Source organism: Carettochelys insculpta, chromosome 22, assembly GCF_033958435.1.
Source record: "Carettochelys insculpta isolate YL-2023 chromosome 22, ASM3395843v1, whole genome shotgun sequence".
Taxonomy (NCBI): domain Eukaryota; kingdom Metazoa; phylum Chordata; order Testudines; family Carettochelyidae; genus Carettochelys; species Carettochelys insculpta.
The window spans coordinates 11,111,235-11,129,037 of record NC_134158.1 but is presented as its reverse complement, the minus strand read 5'-3'; the positions used below and the strand labels follow the sequence as shown (position 1 = coordinate 11,129,037).

Here is a 17,803-nt window from a genome sequence, read left to right as displayed (position 1 = left end):
GGCTCAGCTGGGAGCACTGGGCAAGTGCCTGTGCGGGCCCAGAACTGGGGTGCTGCTGGCTGGGAGCACTGGGCAAGTGCCTGTGCGGGCCCAGAACTGGGGTGCTGCTGGCTGGGAGCACTGGGCAAGCGCCTGTGTGGGCCCAGAACTGGGGCGCTGCTGGCTGGGAGCACTGGGCAAGCGCCTGTGCGGGCCCAGAACTGGGGCGCTGCTGGCTGGGAGCACTGGAGTACGAGAGAGGAGAGGGGCACAAGGCCAGCCAACAGCCTGGCCCAATTAGTGCACAGGCCCCAGGGAGCTGCGAGGCCCCATGCTCGAGTGCTTCTCGAGGGAACTGACTCACCCAGCGCCCCAGGCAGGAGGGGCAGGGCCCTGACCCAGCCAGTCCCCACTGCCGGCTGGGAGCAGGGCAGGGGTGCCAGGCCTGTACCTAAGACAAGGCAGAGCTGGGACCAGAACCGCAGGGTGTGGGCTCAGTTCAGGTCAGGTTCTTCCAGGCACACCCCACTGCACTAGGGCAGCCCCCCCGCCCACACCCCCGGCTAGTTGGCTGAGGGTCACAGCCCATGGGAATGGCCATACAACACCCTCCCAGGCTGCAACCCCCCCCAACTGCCCACAGCAGCTGCAGCTTCCCCCCATGGGTGCTGGTGCCAGAGCCAGCACCCAGCTCTCGTGCAGCAGCTCCTTGCACCCCTGTGCCGGCGCTGGAGAGCAGCAGTGACCACGGGGCAGAGCCCGGGCAGACACAGAGGGCACCACGTCACACTGGCCTGTGGCACGTAGAACATCCCAGCCCAGGGACACTGGACCTGGCCGCTGGCAGACGCCCACGGGCTCTCTGCCCCTCCTGGTGCTGCCCGCAAGACCCCTGGGCTGCACTGCCAGCTCTGTCTAGGGCAGTGAGCCCGGACTCCGGGGTTCCACCCGCAGCTCTGCAGGTCGGACTCATTTGTAGGCCAGCTAGAGCAGAGGCCGTGGCAGGGCAGAGACGAGAGGCCCCTCAATAGTATTTTCTTTATTTACATGTTCCAGGCTGGAAGGGCTGAACAGAGCCAGTCAGTCGGACCCGCCCTCAGGGTCTGATGGGGCGGGCAGGGGATGAGGGACGGAAAACAGGAAGGAAAAGTAGAAAACAATTGTACAGCAACATAAAAAACAGCCCCCCCTTCCCCCGTAAGGAGCATGCTGCCCGGGCGGCGCCCTCAGCGGGCTCTGTACACTGCGCAGTCCTGGAGCCGGGCAGGTGACCCCATCTCTGCAGGGCCCCGTGCGCCCACCTGCTGCTCAAATAAATAAACCTCCCCGGAGAGGGGGACGGGGACCAGCGACGCAGCCCGGAGCAGGCAAAGGGCTGCAGTTCCCATCTGTCCGGCCAGGCCCCGCCCTCCGAGAGCAAACCCAAACCTTTTAAAACCCAAGTTCTGCCCTAGGAGACGTCCCAGGCGAGGGAATCAAACCAAACCAAAGCAAAACAGTAAAACCTGGCCGGGCTCGCGCCGGGGCCTGCACAGGCCGTATCCGGCAGGCAGGCGCCTCGGGACTGTAAACGCTGGGGCACCCCGTCCACGCAGGCAGCAGTCACTGGTGCCCGCCCCTTGCCCCGGGGACACGGCCCACCGGGTGGAGCCGCTCAGTCCGGTTCACATGGGGTCCGGTCCTGCAGAGCCTCTCCTGAACCTGCCCGTGTTTCCACCCGGCTGCGCCGCTGCGTCTCTAGCCCGAGTCCGAGTCGCTGGTGTCCGAGGATGAGGAGCTGGAGCTGCTGCTGCTGGAGTCCGAGCTGGAGCTGGTGGCGCTGAGCCGTGAGACGGGCACCTGCTGGGCTGACTCCGGCTTCTCGTTGGCTGCAGGGACGAAGGAACCAGTCAGACAACAGACCACTCGCTCACCCTCCCCGGGCCGGCAGGGACACCGGGACGTGGCCGAGGAAGTGCCCACAGCCGGACTCTCGCACCTCCTGCCCAGCACTCACCCTTCTTCGGGGGCTTCTTGGCGGAGTTGAGCTGGCCGCTCACGTCCTGCAGTCGCTTCTCCAGCTCCCGTTTCTTCTCCAGGGCCAGCTCCTCCTTCGTCTTCCCCACCGGCTTCTTCATGGCTGCAAGGCGAGGGAGGGACCGGCTCAGAGAGCTCCCTGCGGGCAGCTGGCCTATGGAACAGGGCCTGGCAGGCTCCCTGAGCCCAGCAAGGGGCACAGACAAGCCTGCTGCTGCACCCAGCCATCCTAAGGATCCCCTCGCTTCGCCCCACCCACCCCACTGTGCACGCAGGGAGGAGAGCGCTCGGCGCCCCTAACGCCCCTCCCTGGTAAGGCTTATGGAGCAGCGTAAAGGCACGACAGCAGGGGCCTGTCTGCAAGGCTCCCAGGCAACACCCCCACTAACCACACAACCCCCACCAGGCTCCAGCTCAGTGGCAGGTGCCTAAGCCCCCTAAGCCTCCCAGCTCCCCCCTTCCTGCAAGGCTCCCCACTCCCTTGGTTCGCCCACCCCCATCTCCTGCTTCCCTGGGGCAGGCATCTCGACAGTTCGCTCATTCCCCTGCGAGCAGAAGGCCGGACTGGTCGCTCACCAGCGTCAGGAGGCTCAGCACACGGGTCTGCGGCAGGGAAGGGACCTGAACCCCGCCCCAGCACAGACTCGGTAGCGGGGCGCCCGTACGCGCTGGAGGGAGCCCTGCCAGCCCCCGCACTCACTCTCGCTGTAGGGCTTGCGCGGCTTCTTGCGCAGGCAGGACAGCACGTAGCGCTCCAGCTCCCGCAGGGTGGAGGGCTTGAGCGTCTCAAAGTCAATCTCGATCTCCTCGGGGTTGGAGTCGCGCAGGGAGGGCTCCCGCGACTGGATGATGTGCACCACCCGGCCCAGCTTCTCGCCCGGCAGCTTGTTGATGTCCAGGCTGAGCTGGCGTTTCTCGTCGTAGGTCATGGGCTTGCTCTCCTCTTCCTCCTCGGAGTCGTAGAGCGCGGGGGGCGCCGGCAGCGCTGCCTTCGACAGCTTGCTGGGATTCCTGCGCGGAGACGAGAGGTCACGCCTGGCCAGAGACCCCCCCGGGCCCTGGCATCCATGCAGCCAGTGCCCCTGCGAGCCAGACATCAGCCCTGCCGCCCACCACGCTGCAGCGCCTCTCCAGAAGCGGCAGCCAGGAACAGGACACGCAGCACAAAGCTGCTTACTCCTGTTCTGGTCTCCGGAGAGGACTGAGGTGTGCGAGGGAGACCTGCCCGGCCCAAAGCCCAGGAGGACGCAGCGCCCAGACACCAGCAGTTCAACTCACTAACTAACCTGAGACCCTCTGGTTACTAACACCAGCTTTAAACCCAGGCTGTTCTGCGGGGCCCCTTTTCTCCCAGCACGGTTAGTTACAACTAACGCTTCACCGAACCGAACAACCCTTCTAAGAGCGCTGCGCCTTTCTCACTTGCCTTCCAACATCTCTCACAGCAGCGCACGGCAAAGCTAGCCAATAACGCGCTGCTCCCGCTTCCCTTGGCAGATAACGCACAGCAATGGTGCGTATCGCCTCCTGAGACCAAGTTTGGCACAAGCTTATTTCAGGTGCAAATCAACATTTTTTAATGGTTCTCACCTACGGAGAAATGCCCCCTTTGCAGGAGCCCAGAATTCCTACTTGCTGAGTGAAATCAACCCGCTCTGACGGTCCCAGACCAACCTCCCATGGGAGGCACATAACCCACCTCCCCCGGCACAACGCGACACCCCGATGGACACTCCCACCACGGAAGGACAGCTGCTGGGGTGGGCTCTGCCTTGGCATTCACTAGGGAGGGGATGAGGGCCCACAGTCAGTTACTCCAGAGGGTCGCAGGAAGCCCCAGCTGCGGCAGCACAGGAACGCCAGACAGGGCTCACAATCCAGGCGTGAGCTGCTGGGCTGGCGGGAACCAGGGCAGGCAGCTGTCAGACACGGTTTGGCTTGTTCACACAAGGACATCGCCACGGTCGATCCGCCGGGGAAAGAAAGTCATCATGCAGCTGCGCCCCTGCGGGGTGGCATATGGGCCGTCCTGTCACCCCCACGCACTCCCATCATCCCCAGGCTGCCCCGCTCACTTGGTGATGCTGCTGCTGCTGCTCCCACTGGTCCCTCCGCTGCTGCCTCCCGCCTTCTTGGCTTTCTTGAGCTGGGCCTGGCGCGCCCGGGCCTCCTCGTCGCCACCCCGGCCCTTGTGCTTGTCTGATTTCTTCTTCTTCTTCCTCTCCTTCCTCTCCCGCCTCTTCTTGGGCTTGGAGACCGGGCCCTGCGACAGGGCAGCCAGCTGCTCATGCACCGCCCGCAGCTGGGGGGAACACACCAGTGAGAGGGGACCCCAGACGGGGGTGGGAGAGAGAGAAGCGGCTGCTAACTCTGAACCCTGCGACAGGGCAGCCAGCTGCTCCTGAACTGGGCACCTGCAGCTGGGGAGAGACGCGTCAGGGAGCAAGGCAGCGCTACACCTCCCAGCGGCAGGGCTGCTTCCCCATGCAGGGGGGCCAGGGCACAGCCAGGGACTGACAATCCGCACCCCAGGATGAGCGGGACAAAGAGCAGTCCCCATGCTAGAAGACAGCTGCCCCCCAAATAGCGCCATGTGCTGCAGGATGGACCAAGCTAAGCCCTGGCTGCCCCACACCCCCTCTGGCCAGGCTCAGTGGTCTCACCTGCTCCTGCAGCTCAGCCAGCCGGTTGGCTCGCTCCTCCTCCGAATCCGAGCTCTCCTCGCTCTCTGACGAGCTCTCGCTGCTGCTCTCCTCATCCTCGTCGTCCTCGTCCTCATCATCCTCGTCATCGTCGTCGCTGGACGACTCATCGGAGGAGGATTTCAAGAGGGCGCCGGACAACGCAGCAGAGGGCGGGTTGGTGTCTAGGGGCTCGTCTGGCATCTTGGCGTAGCTGAACTCAAACACGTCCTGTGGGAGAAGGGGGTCAGCGGAGGCTCAGCCCCAGACAGAAGGTGGATCGTCACCGGGCCCTTGCCCCAGGCGCTCACCTGCAGCTTGCGCGCCATGGCCACCACATCGTGGTCGGGCGGATTGTACTTGTAGCAGTTGGAGAACATTAACCGGACATCGGCAGCAAACTCCTGCGCATCGTGGTAGTCCCGGTTCTCCATCTTCCGCTGCACCGGGGCAGAGAACAGACTGAGCAGGGGCGACTGCGCCCGGGCAGGGGCACAGACCCCACACCCCCAGGTTCTCCCCCGACTGGGCTGCAGGCAAAGGGCTCACACCAACCAGCCACTGCCCAGAGCCACCCAGCATCTGCTGAGGACAGCCAGCTGCCGCAGGGCCTGGCAGGACGACTCCCATCACACCCAAGGTTAGACAGGGTCCAAGACCAACACAGCAAGCCTGATACTCTCCGACTCCAACTTCTACAGGGCAACCTCCAGACTCCCCATCGGGGACCTACCTCCCCAAGACCTGCACCACGGAGACCCCAGCTTGCACCCCAGTGCCACTGGGGCTTCTCACATGCCTCCTTCCAAGGGCAGGTCCCAGGCTGTACTGAGCTTCCCATCCCCAGCGGGGGCCTCCAAAAACACCCGGATGCTCCCCGGCATTCCCTTCCCTCCCTCCCTCGACCCCCCAGCCGCACCTTGATGGTGCTGAGGTCCATGGGGCACTTGATGATCTCATGGTAGTCGTGCAGCCCCAGGGCCGAGGCATCGACAGGCTTGTAGAAGGGCCAGGCGTAGGCCGCATGCTTCTTGGACACCAGGTCTTTGAGGATGCCGTTGCAATACTTGAGCTGCTCTGACAACTTGCCCTTCTTGGAGGTCTGGTGCTGCTGCGAGTCGGGCAGGTCCTTCTTGGGGGGCTTGATTGGGCGCCCACTCTCCCGCCGCGTGGGGATCTTGGCCGCTTTGGGCTCCAGAAGGGTGGCTGAGGGGGACGACTCCCCACTAGTGGCAATGATGGCTGTGGTGGTGGGGGTGGTGGTGTCTGCTTTCCGCTTCACACCCTTCTTCTGTGGGGCAGGCACAGGGCTTTGTGAGTGCTGATGCAGGGGGGACCAGCCCCCCAATACTGTGGCCATATAGGACCAACTGCAGCCAAACCTCCACACACCCATCCCGCCAGGGGAAGCTGCATGTGACCCACTGCACCCTGGACCCTACAGCCACCCGCTTCCGACATGGCCCCCTCTGCAAACCGCAGCCCCTGCTCCCTGACTAACACCACCCACTCCACAGCAGGCCTGACTGCAGACAGCACAGCCCAGGCAAACCCCCGTGCGCCCCACCACGAGCAGGCAGGTGGGGGCCTACCTTGGCCACAGGCTGCGTGGGAGCGGGCACAGCCAGCACCGGCTGGGAGGCGGAGTGCAGCGACTTGAGAAGCGGGGCAGAGATCACGGAGGGATGTGGGATACTGAGGACCGTGGTGGGGATCTCAGTGCTGGGGGTGTAGAGCGAGGTGTGCGACACTGAGGAGACTGCAGGTACCTGGTGAGCTGCAGCAACTGCCCCTGCCAGGAGAGCTGGAGAACACGCAAGCGCCAGTTAGCACCAGCACCGCACCCATCTGGGAATGCAGTCACCACCACACGAGGACCGGCCCAACAGGGAACCCAGCTGTCCTGGCCCCCAGACCAGCTCTCCCCAGCCACAAGGCCTCCCCTTCCCCTCCTGGGGGGGAACTCGTTCCTCTGTGTCTGCGCTTTGCCTCTCCCGAAACCGGAACCCAAACCGGAACCCCCACGCCAAGCCCTGCTTGTCTCCCCATCCTGGAACGAACATGCCGACCTGCCGCCCGCGAAGCCCCCTTCTTGTGGCTGTTCTTGGCCACAGTGATGACGATCTCCTGCTCCTCCGGAGGCATCTGAGCCACTTTCTGCAGGAAGATCTTCTCTAGGGTCTGGGCCATCAGCACGATGTCATCCGTAGGCTGCAGGCCAAGGCAGAGAGGAGGGATGAGTGGGAGTAGGAACGGGGCCCACGGCAGCCCCTGGACGGCAGCGCTGCAGGGAGGCTGCCTCGCTCTCACCTTGTTGTAGATGTAGCAGTTGGTGAACATGGTGTTGAAGTCCTGCATGCACTCCGCTGCCCCCCAGTAATAGTTGTTCTCCAGCCGCCGCTTGATGGTCCCCATGTCCATTGGCTGCTTGATGATCTTGTGATAATCCTGCCGGCAGAAGAGCACAAGGGGCCGGGAGGTCAGTCAATGTCCGAGTCCTACAACAAGGATCCCAGTCACGTCTGGTCCCCGGGGGCACAGCTCCCAGCCTGCCTATCCCAAGCACTCATGACAGCCTGTTCCAGGAAGCAGAGCAGACTGCCTCAACAGCAGGCCCCTCCACGAGCCAAGCAAGCTGACACCGCAGAGCGCAGGCTCCTCCAGACCTCCCTTCCTGTCCTGCCTGGCAGGGCTGCTGGGTTCTCCAGAGCGCCTAACCTTGAGCAGACAATCACTGGAGAGGAGATGGTGCCCTAGCCCAGAAATACCCCCAAGCAGCACACGACCAAAGGAACTGCGAGATGTCACTTGCACACAGGTCTCATTCTGGTCTCTACACCCAAGTCACCTGAGAAAAGACAGGGGCTGTATCGCCTCAGGGAAACCTCCTAAGATGCCAGCAGCGTTCCAAAGAACCCTGCACCCAGCACTGGGTACGAAGCGCTTTCTTCATGTCTTGGGAATGAGGACCTCCGCACATCCCAGGGCAGAAAACAATTCTGCTGGGGGAAGGCTAAGCTATGGGGACAGCTGGTGACAGTGAATGGCTGACATCCTGGGGACCTAAAAGTGGTGTTCCCTCTAAGCCGAGCACTTGGACGGCCACCCAGGAGTGATTTAGGGGCACACAGCTTATTAGCAGAGTGCCCACCGCTGGCAGCACGTGTTTCTACTGGTGGTACACGTCCACACGTGCCTTGGGGCACATAAAATGTATTTTGCCCACGGATGAAAACAATTCCAGGACGTGCTGCCTAACAACCTGGAGTACCCCGGTCCCAGGTGCAGTATGACAACAACTGGGAGCTGTGACACTAAGGAAAGAGCAAACCTAAGTGGAATTTACCTCTGGGCTTTAAATCCTTGGGCGCCACAGGTGCACGGGGGGCTGGCGTTTAATATTGGGGTCACGTGATGTCTTCTACAAATTCATGGATGGGAATCTGCAAAACGCATTCAGGGCACAAGAGATTAAGTGGGGAAGCGTCCAGGATATCTGTCAAGCGGCTGCATCATCTCATCCATACCTTTGTAGGGAGCAATAGGGAGGGGTGGCTGTTCCGGGAAACCTCCCAGGACAAGCCAAGCAGGCCGGATCTACAGGGACCTGGGGAGCCTCAGCTCAGACACAGCATGGAACTAGCTGAGTGAAAGCCACAGGTCAGGGGCAGGGGGCGGGGACTGCACAGCCCAGGCACCTGTAGCTCAATCTTTCTGGTACAGAACCGAGATGGAAGAGTGCTGCCTCTGGGATTGCCAGACTAGAGAGGGAATACTTTAGATCAGCCCACACAGTCAAGCAGGATTAGAACGCTGCATCTCCCTAACACCCCTGAACTGCAGACACCCCTACCCCCAGCCAGTAAGGCTCAACTGGGGACACAGACACACGCCTCCCGCCCCTGGGCCTCACACACTCCCCATGTCCAGCCCCCAGGGCTCATTACCGGCAGGCCCAGCTTGACAGCATCCACAGGCTGGCGGAAGGGCCAGGCGAACTGGTGTTTCCACAGGGCCTTCATCACCACTTTGTGGAGATACTGCAGCTGGTTGGTGACCCTGCCTGGCTTTTTGGGGTTGGACACCTCCGGTGGCGGAGGGTTCACCTGAGGCAGGTGAAGGGCTGGAACTGACGCCATGGTGGGGCTCTCGAAACCCTCGTAGAGCAGGGACGGCTTGCGGATCCGCTTGCCAGGGGTTGACTCCGTTGCCAGGCCCATGAGCCCAGTATTGCCCTCCCCCAAAATCCTGAAAAGGTAGCAAAGACACCATTAAGCGGGCAGCTCTAGGACCCAGGAGCTCATGCCAACCCTTACTGCTTAGAGCAAAAGGGTCTAAGGATAGGACAAGTGCAGGACACATCTCTAGGGTACTGGGTATAGGAACAAGCCCTTCGGAAAGGCAGTCCAGAAGCAAAGCCGAGAGGTGTCCGACCCAGGGCGGGATTAGGCCCGAGAGCACTGCTCTTTTTACCTTGGAGCGCCAGGAACAAGGGACAGGCGGACATAATAGTATACAAAGGCGATCTGGTACTCAGGGAAGTGGTCAATTCTCAGACACCCAGAGACCATGAATTGTAGCTAAAGTGAAAGCCACAGGTGGGGACATGGGGGGACCTCCAGCCCAGGCCTGCCCTCCCAACTCTCTCCAGGGAGCAGGAACCCCAGTTCTTAACAGCTCACACCCCCGTGAGCTTGCTGCCCGATAGTGATACCACATACAACAGTAGAGTGTCACCAGCTACTGTAAGTACCAGAGACTGCGGGCTGCAGAGCCAAGGTTTTGGCGCACACCCACGTTATGCCTGGAAACAAAAGGCAACAGGTTGGAGCTGTGGAAAGCCCTGTCTATTTCTTGGAACCATTCCCCCTAAGTTGCTGTGTAAAGAAGGGACAAGAACTACATCTCTGTAGTATTCTGAGCCCATGAGTTCTTCCACTTTCCGGCAATCCAGCAATAAATGCGGAAGAGAAGCATTAGTATCTCAAGCCCTTTTACCCAGGGCGGAGACCTCTTCAGCCTAGGGACCCAGATGTCTAGGTCAGCCCTGGCCACGCCATTCAAATGAGCTGTGACTTGGTCAGAAGTCCCCCCCCCCCCCAAATAAACCAAATCACTCCTGCTACACCAACCTGTGCAGTGTAAACTAGCCAGAGACATGAGGAACGAGACAAAGGGGGGCACCCCCAGGGCCAAGCTCCAAGGAACCACACCCCCCAGCTGCTCTCCTTAGGGGCGCACACAACCAGGGAATGGCAAGAACCCTAACTGTGACACCAGGCTGCTATGGGGCCCTCTAACCATAGTCCTGCAACAACTAAGGAGACGTTACAATCAGAACTTTGGGGGGCATCTGTGTCCTGGCTCCAGTTTGCAAAAGCTGAGGGTGGATTACACCTTGGCCTCTTGCTCATTGCCAATGATTTTGCAGTATTAAGATGCTTCCCTATCCCCCAGTGCTGTGGACTGTAAGGGAAAACCTCCCCCCAGCCCCAGGGATGGGCTGATGTGGACAGCTGACCCATTGATTCAGGATAGATGCAAAAGCAAAGCTGCACCTGGTACTCGACTGCTATCACCTAGAGACAGGAATGCTCCCCTAACACTTGGGAGGCTCCCAGCAGTCACCCCATGGCAGTGCCTCGTTAGCCAGGAGGGGAATTCCCATGAGGGCAGGCACAAGACCCCCAGGGGTTGCCCTGTTGGGTGAGCAAGAAGCTAGCCGCTCCCACCCCTTACTCAGCAATGGCCGAAGGAGTGACTGGAGCTGAGAGAAAAGGCATTTGGCGGGTCTGATCCAAGCCTGAGCAGTTTATACTCTCTCAGGAGATTGAAGTCAGCCCAGCAAGGCTCCATGTACTTCTGTTTGGGCTGGGTTCAGCATCAGGTCCTCCCCCAGGTGATCCCTGTGGGAAGGCTGGGGCCCAGCAGAGGCTGACCTCACCTGTGCTGCCTGGGCCACTAAAAATAAAATAAAATAAAAAGTGGGGCTGCAGAAAGGATGACGGTAGGAGTCCTGCCTTCGTTCAGGTCACACACATCCCACACAAGCCCCCACCAAGCCACTCCACGGACCAGGAGCACCCTCCCTCCCCTCCCCAGAAGTGATGGGAGCCGACCAAGAGCAACCTGGCCACACACCCAGGGCTGGCCTGCGCCTGACTCACCCACCGCTGCACCTCTCCTCCCTCTGCCACAAGCGTGACTGCACACAGGTCACCCCTGCCAGCAGCAAGCGCCGGAGCCCACTCCCAAGGCAGCGCGGCCCTCTCTCAGGGCACTGCCCCAAGACCCCGAGGCAGAGTAACAGCAGGACAGGGGGACAAGCTGCGACAGGCCAGACCCCCCACCCCAGCAATCGGTAACACGAGGGTCTCTCCCCGCAGCGCGGCGGAACCCATTCTGGGTCAATGAGCCCGAAAGAGCCAGCGCGCCGCAGCAGAGCTTGGGGTACGTGCTGCCGAACCCGCCTCCCCCCCCCCCCGCCCGGCTGCCACACAGCCCAGCACCCCCACTTCAGTTACAACGGCCTCGCGCGCCACACCGGGCAGCGGCTGGCACTCCCATTTACATGACAAAGCCAGCACTCGCTACATGTAAACAGCGCCGCCCCGCGCAGCGGCACCGGGCCAGGCGCACGCTCCGGAGCGGGACCCGGCCCCCTCAGACCCAACCGGGGGCACAGGCTGGCAGCAGGGACGGGCGCGAAGCCCCAGCGGCGCGCAACGCTCCGAGCTGCCTCCAGCGGCCTCTGCACCGGGGCCCCGCTCACCCCGAGCGGAAAGCGCCCGTGCACCTAAGCCCCAGCCGCCCCTGCGGCGCAGCGCTCTGCAACGAGCAGACAGGGGCCCCGCGAACGCGCCCCCCCCAACCCGGCCGCCCCCCCCGCCCGGTACCTACTTGGTGTGGGGATTCACATTCTGCAACATGCCTGCGGCTCGCCAGGGCCCCGCTCCCACGGGCCCGCCGCCTCCTCCAGGCTCCGCGTCCTCGGGGGCGCCCCCCACCTTGCCGGGCTGCCGGGGCAGCGGGCCGCCTAGTGGCACGTGCTGCGGGGGCAGCGCGGGGGGCAGCGGCGCCTGCTGCGGAGCATGCCCGAGGCCGGCGGGGGAAGGCGCCGGGGAGGGGGATGCGCCGGCCCCCCTCCCCCCGGCCGGCGGCTCGGAGCCCGGCGCCGAGGTCAGGCTAGCGGCCGGCGGCGGCGGCCGGGCCCATGCGCAGCAGCGGCTCTCCAGCTAGGCGAGCAGCACCGTGCGCCGGCCTCTACATCGAGGGGAGCCCAGAAAATGGCGGCAGCGGCGGCGGGGAGGGGGGCTGGGGGACCCCCTCTTCGGAGCCCCCGTCGGGCTCCTAATCCTGTGGGGATCCGGTCAATATAGGGCTCGCGGGGTCCCTCGGCGCCTGCTCCGCCCGTAGAGGCCGGTCCCGGGACGGACGGTTCCCGCCGGGGAGGCGGATGACACCGGATTGTACTGGGATCACCGGCCCGGCTCCATCTTGGCGGCCAGGGACCGGGGAGTTCTGCGCGGGCCCTCGAGGCCGCAGGCAGGGTCTCTACGGAAGCCGGGGAGGTGCTACGGCCCGTCGACGGGGTGGAGGCGGGGGTGGGGGGCCGCCTGGCGGAGGATGGATCCGGATTGAGTCCGCCCCCTTCGCGGCCCAGGCCTCGACCAGCTCCTTCCTCCGCTTCAGCGAAATGGCGCCTCTCGGCCGGCCCCCGCTCCTCCTTATATAGACAGCGGCTCGACTCTGATTGGGCAGCGGCGGCCGTGATCTCACCCCGCCGCCGGAGCTCGCCGCTTCGCCGGCTGATTGGGCGGACGCTTGGGAGGCGCCGCGCTCCGATGGGTCCCCGCGACCGTCAGTCACTTGCCCCCTGTTCCCCGCCCCCTCGCCGAACGCCCCAGCCGCCGTCCCAGGCGGCGCGCGCCCCTATTGGCCGGCGCTGCCATTCGGGGCCGGCTGACTGGCTGCGGGTCACGTGGGGGCGGGGCGGCGGTTGGCGCTGGCCGTTGGACGTTGTTGTTCGCTCCGCGGGGGAGGGGCGGGGGCAGCGCCGCCATTTTGAGCGGCCGCGGCGCAGGGGGCGGACAATGCAGCCGCCGCCGCCGCTCGCCTCGCGCCAGGACCCCGGGGCCGGGCGGGACCTCGCCCCTCCGCCGGCCTCGGCTCGGGGTGCCGGGGAAACGGGGCGCTCGTCTCCCGCCGAAGGACCCCGGTCCGGCCCCTCACAACGGGCGGGGGCGCAGGCCCCCGCCTGCCCCCAGTACCACCCGGCTCTGGGCGCCGCAGCCCCCCGGGGTACCCCCAGTACCACCCGGCGCTGAGCCCCGCAGCCCCACGCCGGCCCCCCCAGCCCCCCGGGGTACCCCCAGTACCACCCGGCGCTGGGCCCCGCAGCCCCCCGGGGTACCCCCAGTACCACCCGGCACTGAGCCCCGCAGCCCCACGCCGGCCCCCCCGCGCCCCGCAGTACCACAGGCGCTGAGCCCCAGCCCCGGAGCCACCTCACAACACGGGGCACCCAACTGCCGCCAGAAACGCAGCCCCGGGCCCCCTCCCACTCCGGCCCCGGGCCCCCACTACCCCCCGGAACGTCAACCACCGCCCCCCCCCCAGCCCCAGCCCCCCCCACAGGTACCCCAACCCCCCCCCGCTCAGACACACAGCGCCCCCAGTCCCGTCAGAGCCCCCCAGTCCCCCGGGGCACCCGCCCAGCACCCCCAGAGCCCCCCAGCCCCCCGCCCAGCACCCCCCAGTCCGTCAGAGCCCCCCAGTCCCCCGGGGCACCCGCCCAGCACCCCCTAGTCCCGTCAGAGCCCCCCAATTCCCCTGGGGCACCCGCCCAGAAACCCCCAGTCCCGTCAGAGCCCCCCAATTCCCCTGGGGCACCCGCCCAGCAACCCCCCCCCAGTCCCCCAGGGCATCTGCCCAGCAACCCCCCAGCACAGACATCACCCCCAGTCCCGTCAGAGCCCCCCGGGGCACCCGCCCAGCAACCCCCAGTCCGTCAGAGCCCCCCAGCCACCGGGGCACCCGCCCAGCAACCCCCAGTCCGTCAGAGCCCCCCAGGGCACCTGCCCAGCAACCCCCAGTCCCATCAGAGCCCCCCAGTCCCCCGCCCAGCACCTCCCGGTACGTCAGAGCCCCCCAGTCCCCTGGGGCACCTGCCCAGCAACCCCCAGTCCCGTCAGAGCCCCCCAATCCCCGGGGGCACCTGCCCAGCAACCCCCCAGCACAGACATCACCCCCAGTCCCGTCAGAGCCCCCCAATCCCTGGGGCACCCGCCCAGAAACCCCCCAATTCCCCTGGGGCACCCGCCCAGCAACCCCCCCCAGTCCCCCAGGGCATCTGCCCAGCAACCCCCCAGCACAGACATCACCCCCAGTCCCATCAGAGCCGCCCAGTCCCCCTGCCCAGCAACCCCCCAGTTCCCCTGGGGCACCCGCCCAGCAACCCCCAGTCCCGTCAGAGCCCCCCCAGTCCCTCCGGGGCACCCGCCCAGCAACCCCCCAGTTCCCCTGGGGCACCCGCCCAGCAACCCCCAGTCCCGTCAGAGCCCCCCCAGTCCCTCCGGGGCACCCGCCCAGCAACCCCCCAGTTCCCCTGGGGCACCCGCCCAGCAACCCCCAGTCCCGTCAGAACCCCCCAGTCCTCCCGGGGCACCCGCCCAGCAACCCCCCAGTCCCCCGGGGCACCCGCCCAGCACAGACATCACCCCCAGTCCCGTCAGAGCCCCCCCAGTCTCCGCCGGGGCACCCGCCCAGCACAGACATCACCCCCAGTCCCGTCAGAACCCCCCTGTCCTCGTGGCACCACGAGCAGCCCCGACCCCCTGCCAGCAGCCCCCAAGCAGAGGCCCAGGCCCCGGCCCCGCCGCTGCAGAACACAAGTGCCACGAGGGCAGAACCCCGGGAGTTCCCGCCGCTGCTGCCGCGAGCCGAGCCCCCAGTGTGGACGCCGGTGTCCCGTCCACACACACTCGCACGCCCAGGACACGGCAGCGCCTCTGGCTCCGCTTAGGGGGCGCAGCGCGGTCAGGGACGAGCCGGGCGCCCCCAGCGCCGGGGTGACCGACACCGACGGGACGCCGGGGCCCCTCCCCGCGCGCGCGCGCGCAGTGCGCCCTGCCCAGGGGACACCCCGCGGCCCCGGCCTGGGAAGGGGCTTCGCTCGCCCTGCCCCCGCTCCGGCCCGCGCTCCGGCCCTCTGCGCGGCGCGGGCAGCCGCCATCTCGGCAGCGCCCAGCGCCCTCCGCCCCGGGGAGCTCTGCGAGGGCGGGGACGGGGGGCCCATGGCGGGGTGACCTGCGGGGCCCTCTGCTGCGGGCCTGGGCCCCCGCCCCCGCCCCCGCCCCCGCCCGGGCAGCGCCGCTCGCCGCGGAGAGGGTAACGCAGCGCACCGCAGCGCAGCCGCCATTGCACGTGGCAAGCCCCGGCCGGGCCAGCGCCGCTCGCCGCGGAGAGGGTAACGCACCGCAGCGCACCGCACCGCACCGCAGCGCAGCCGCCATTGCACGTGGCAAGCCCCGGCCGGGCCAGCGCAGCTCCCGGGGCGCCGCCCAAGCACCCCCCGGCGCGGCGCTGCGCTGCGCCCCCCCGGGCGGGGACACGAGGCGGACAACGAGGCGCATGAGTCATCCCAGGCCTTTGTGCTGGGCGGTCCCAGGCCGGGCAGGGCCGCTCCCCCCTCCCGCCGTGACACAGCACTTCCCGGCCCCGCGCCGCGCCGAGCCAGGCCGCTGCGCCGCGGCCCGAGCGGCGGGGACCTCCCTGCAGCCCCGCCAGCGCAGGCCCCGTACCCCGGCGCTCCCCAGCCCGGCCCCTGGGATGCCAGGGCGGCTTCGCGCTGGGCCTGGCCTGAGGTCCCCGGGAGCAGCCCCGTCCGTCCGCCCGCAGCGGCGCCAGTGCTGAGCACCGCCCCGGAGCTCCCCGGGAGCAGCCCCGTCCGTCCGCAGCGGCGCCCGGCTCCCCCCGCCCCGGAGCAGCCCCAGGCTGCCACCCGCGGGCAAACACCCCATGTGTCCCGGGCTGCGGCACACCCTGGCCGCGAGGCTCTGCCAGCTTCCTGCGCCGGACTGGGGGGATCCCAGACCCCCGGCAAGCGACCCCCAACCCACCGAACCTCGCCCAAGTCCTGAGAGAAAGGGGAACCCCAGCACCCCGTCTCCCCAGAGCGACCCCCCGCAGGGCGGCTTCCCCCTCCCTCCGCCTGACCGGCCCCTCGGCCTCACACCCCCTTCCCCATAGCCATCCTGCAACCCCCCGGCCCCACACCCCCTTCCCCATAGCCATCCTGCAACCCCCCGGCCCCCATCCTCCGTGTTCTCACTGTCCCCCATAGCCATCCTGCAACCCCCCGGCCCCACACCCCCTTCCCCATAGCCATCCTGCAACCCCCCGGCCCCACACCCCCTTCCCCATAGCCATCCTGCAACCCCCCGGCCCCCATCCTCCGTGTTCTCACTGTCCCCCATAGCCATCCTGCAACCCCCCGGCCCCACACCCCCTTCCCCATAGCCATCCTGCAACCCCTCGGCCCCCCATCCTCCGTGTTCTCACTGCCCCCACCCCATACCAAGGGGCCCTCTCAGCCCCCACTGCCCCCGCCCCACAGCGATCCTGCAATCCCTCAGCCCCCATCCTCCGTGTTCTCACTGCCCCCGCCCCACAGCGACGGCCCCTCTCAGCCCTGCCCCATAGGGATCCTGCAACCCCTCAGCCCCCACCCTCCGTGTTCTCACTGCCCCCGCCCCATAGCAACAGCCCCTCTCCCTCATCAAGACAAGGGTAAATGGCGCTAATTGCCCCACACCTATTAACTGCCCCCCGCCCCGTTCGGCCCCGGACAATGGGGCGCCCCCGCAGCCCAGCACAGCACGTGACGCGTGGGTCGGCGCCACGACCCCCCCCTCCCCACACCCGCCCGTCCATCACCGCCGTGCGCGGCCCCGATTGGCGGCACGGCGGCGAAGGGGCGGGCCCACGACTGATTGACAGCTCGGCCCGCCACGTGGCGCTCCCATCCCCCCCCCCGCTCGCGGAGGGCGCGCGGCGCGCACTCACCGGCAGCGCGGCCCGGCGGGCCCGGCCCGCGGCCTCCCATCGCCGCGGCCCCCGACGGCGCCCGGCCGAGATCCCCGCGGCGCCCCGCCCGGGCGGGGCCCGGCGCATCCCGGGGCGGAGGGAACCGCCCCTACGTCACCGCCGCGCCGATTGGCTCCCCGCCGTCACGTGACACGCCCGCGCGCTGCCCTCTCGGGGGCCGCCCCTCCCGCCGGGTGGCGGGAAAGCCGCGGGGGGCGGGGCCGCGAGCCGGCCGGGCGCGAGCGGCGGAGCCTGCGGGGGGAGGGGCTGTGCCCCCAGGGCCCCCCCCCCGGCCTCCGGCTGGTCAATGTCAGCATGGCGGCCGCGCGCGGCAGCTGGTGCGCATGCGCCGGGAGGGGCGCCTGCGCGATGGGCTTCCGCTGCGGAGCCGCGCGGGGCGGGGGTGCACGTGTCACTCAGGCGGTGTCCCGGGGCGCGCCACGTGAGGGGGGGAGGGGACCTGGCGGAGGCGGGAAAACCCGCGGTGCTGGGGGGGGTGGACGGGCACCGCGAGCTGCCCATGGGGCAGGGAAAGGGGGGGCACTGCGAGCAGCCCGTGGGGTGTGGGGCAGGGAAAGGGGGGGCACCGTGAGCAGCCCGTGGGGCGTGGGGCAGGGAAAGGGGGGCACTGCGAGCAGCCTGTGGGGTGTGGGGCAGGGAAAGGGGGGCACTGCGAGCAGCCCGTGCGGTGTGGGGCAGGGAAAGGGGGCACTGCGAGCCGCCCGTGGGGCGTGGGGCAGGGAAAGGGGGGCACTGCGAGCAGCCCGTGCGGTGTGGGGCAGGGAAAGGGGGGCACTGTGAGCAGCCTGTGGGGTGTGGGGCAGGGAAAGGGGGGGCACCGTGAGCAGCCCGTGGGGTGTGGGGCAGGGAAAGGGGGGGCACCGTGAGCAGCCCGTGGGGTGTGGGGCAGGGAAAGGGGGGGCACTGCGAGCAGCCCGTGCGGTGTGGGGAGGGGTACTGCAAGGTACTCATGCAAGGGAGCTACTGCAAGCAGGCCTTGCTGTGTGGGGCCCAGAAAGGGGGACACTGCAAATGAGCTC

At 67.0% G+C, this 17,803-nt stretch overlaps 1 protein-coding gene across 7 annotated transcripts; it reads right to left on the bottom strand.

Moving 5' to 3' along the window:
• Positions 1-1,003: 1,003 nt before the first annotated feature.
• BRD2 (bromodomain containing 2) lies at positions 1,004-16,892 on the bottom strand. Of its 7 annotated transcripts, none has more exons than XM_075017627.1 (12): positions 16,743-16,892; positions 8,624-8,924; positions 6,987-7,124; positions 6,746-6,887; positions 6,269-6,480; positions 5,596-5,967; positions 4,988-5,116; positions 4,659-4,907; positions 4,071-4,297; positions 2,696-3,006; positions 1,976-2,098; positions 1,004-1,847 (listed from the first exon to the last, which is right to left on the bottom strand). In XM_075017627.1, exons 2-12 carry the CDS (start codon positions 8,894-8,896, stop codon positions 1,717-1,719), a joined length of 2,307 nt encoding a protein of 768 aa, XP_074873728.1. In that variant the 5' UTR covers positions 8,897-8,924; positions 16,743-16,892; the 3' UTR covers positions 1,004-1,716. The 7 variants fall into 7 exon arrangements, with proteins under 7 accessions (XP_074873728.1, XP_074873727.1, XP_074873725.1 ...); XM_075017626.1 differs by lacking the exon at positions 16,743-16,892 and adding an exon at positions 11,577-12,920 and having other exon boundaries at positions 4,071-4,258; XM_075017624.1 differs by lacking the exon at positions 16,743-16,892 and adding an exon at positions 11,577-12,917.
• Positions 16,893-17,803: the final 911 nt, after the last annotated feature.

Coding starts and splice junctions, on each gene's coding strand:
- BRD2 (XM_075017624.1), bottom strand. CDS start 11,605: ATGTTGCAGAATGTGAATCCCCACACCAA. Junction 7,125..8,623: donor CTGTCAAGCTGGGCCTGCCG/GTAATGAGCCCT, acceptor TTCTGCCGGCAG/GATTATCACAAGATCATCAA. Junction 4,908..4,987: donor CCATGGCGCGCAAGCTGCAG/GTGAGCGCCTGG, acceptor CTTCTCCCACAG/GACGTGTTTGAGTTCAGCTA.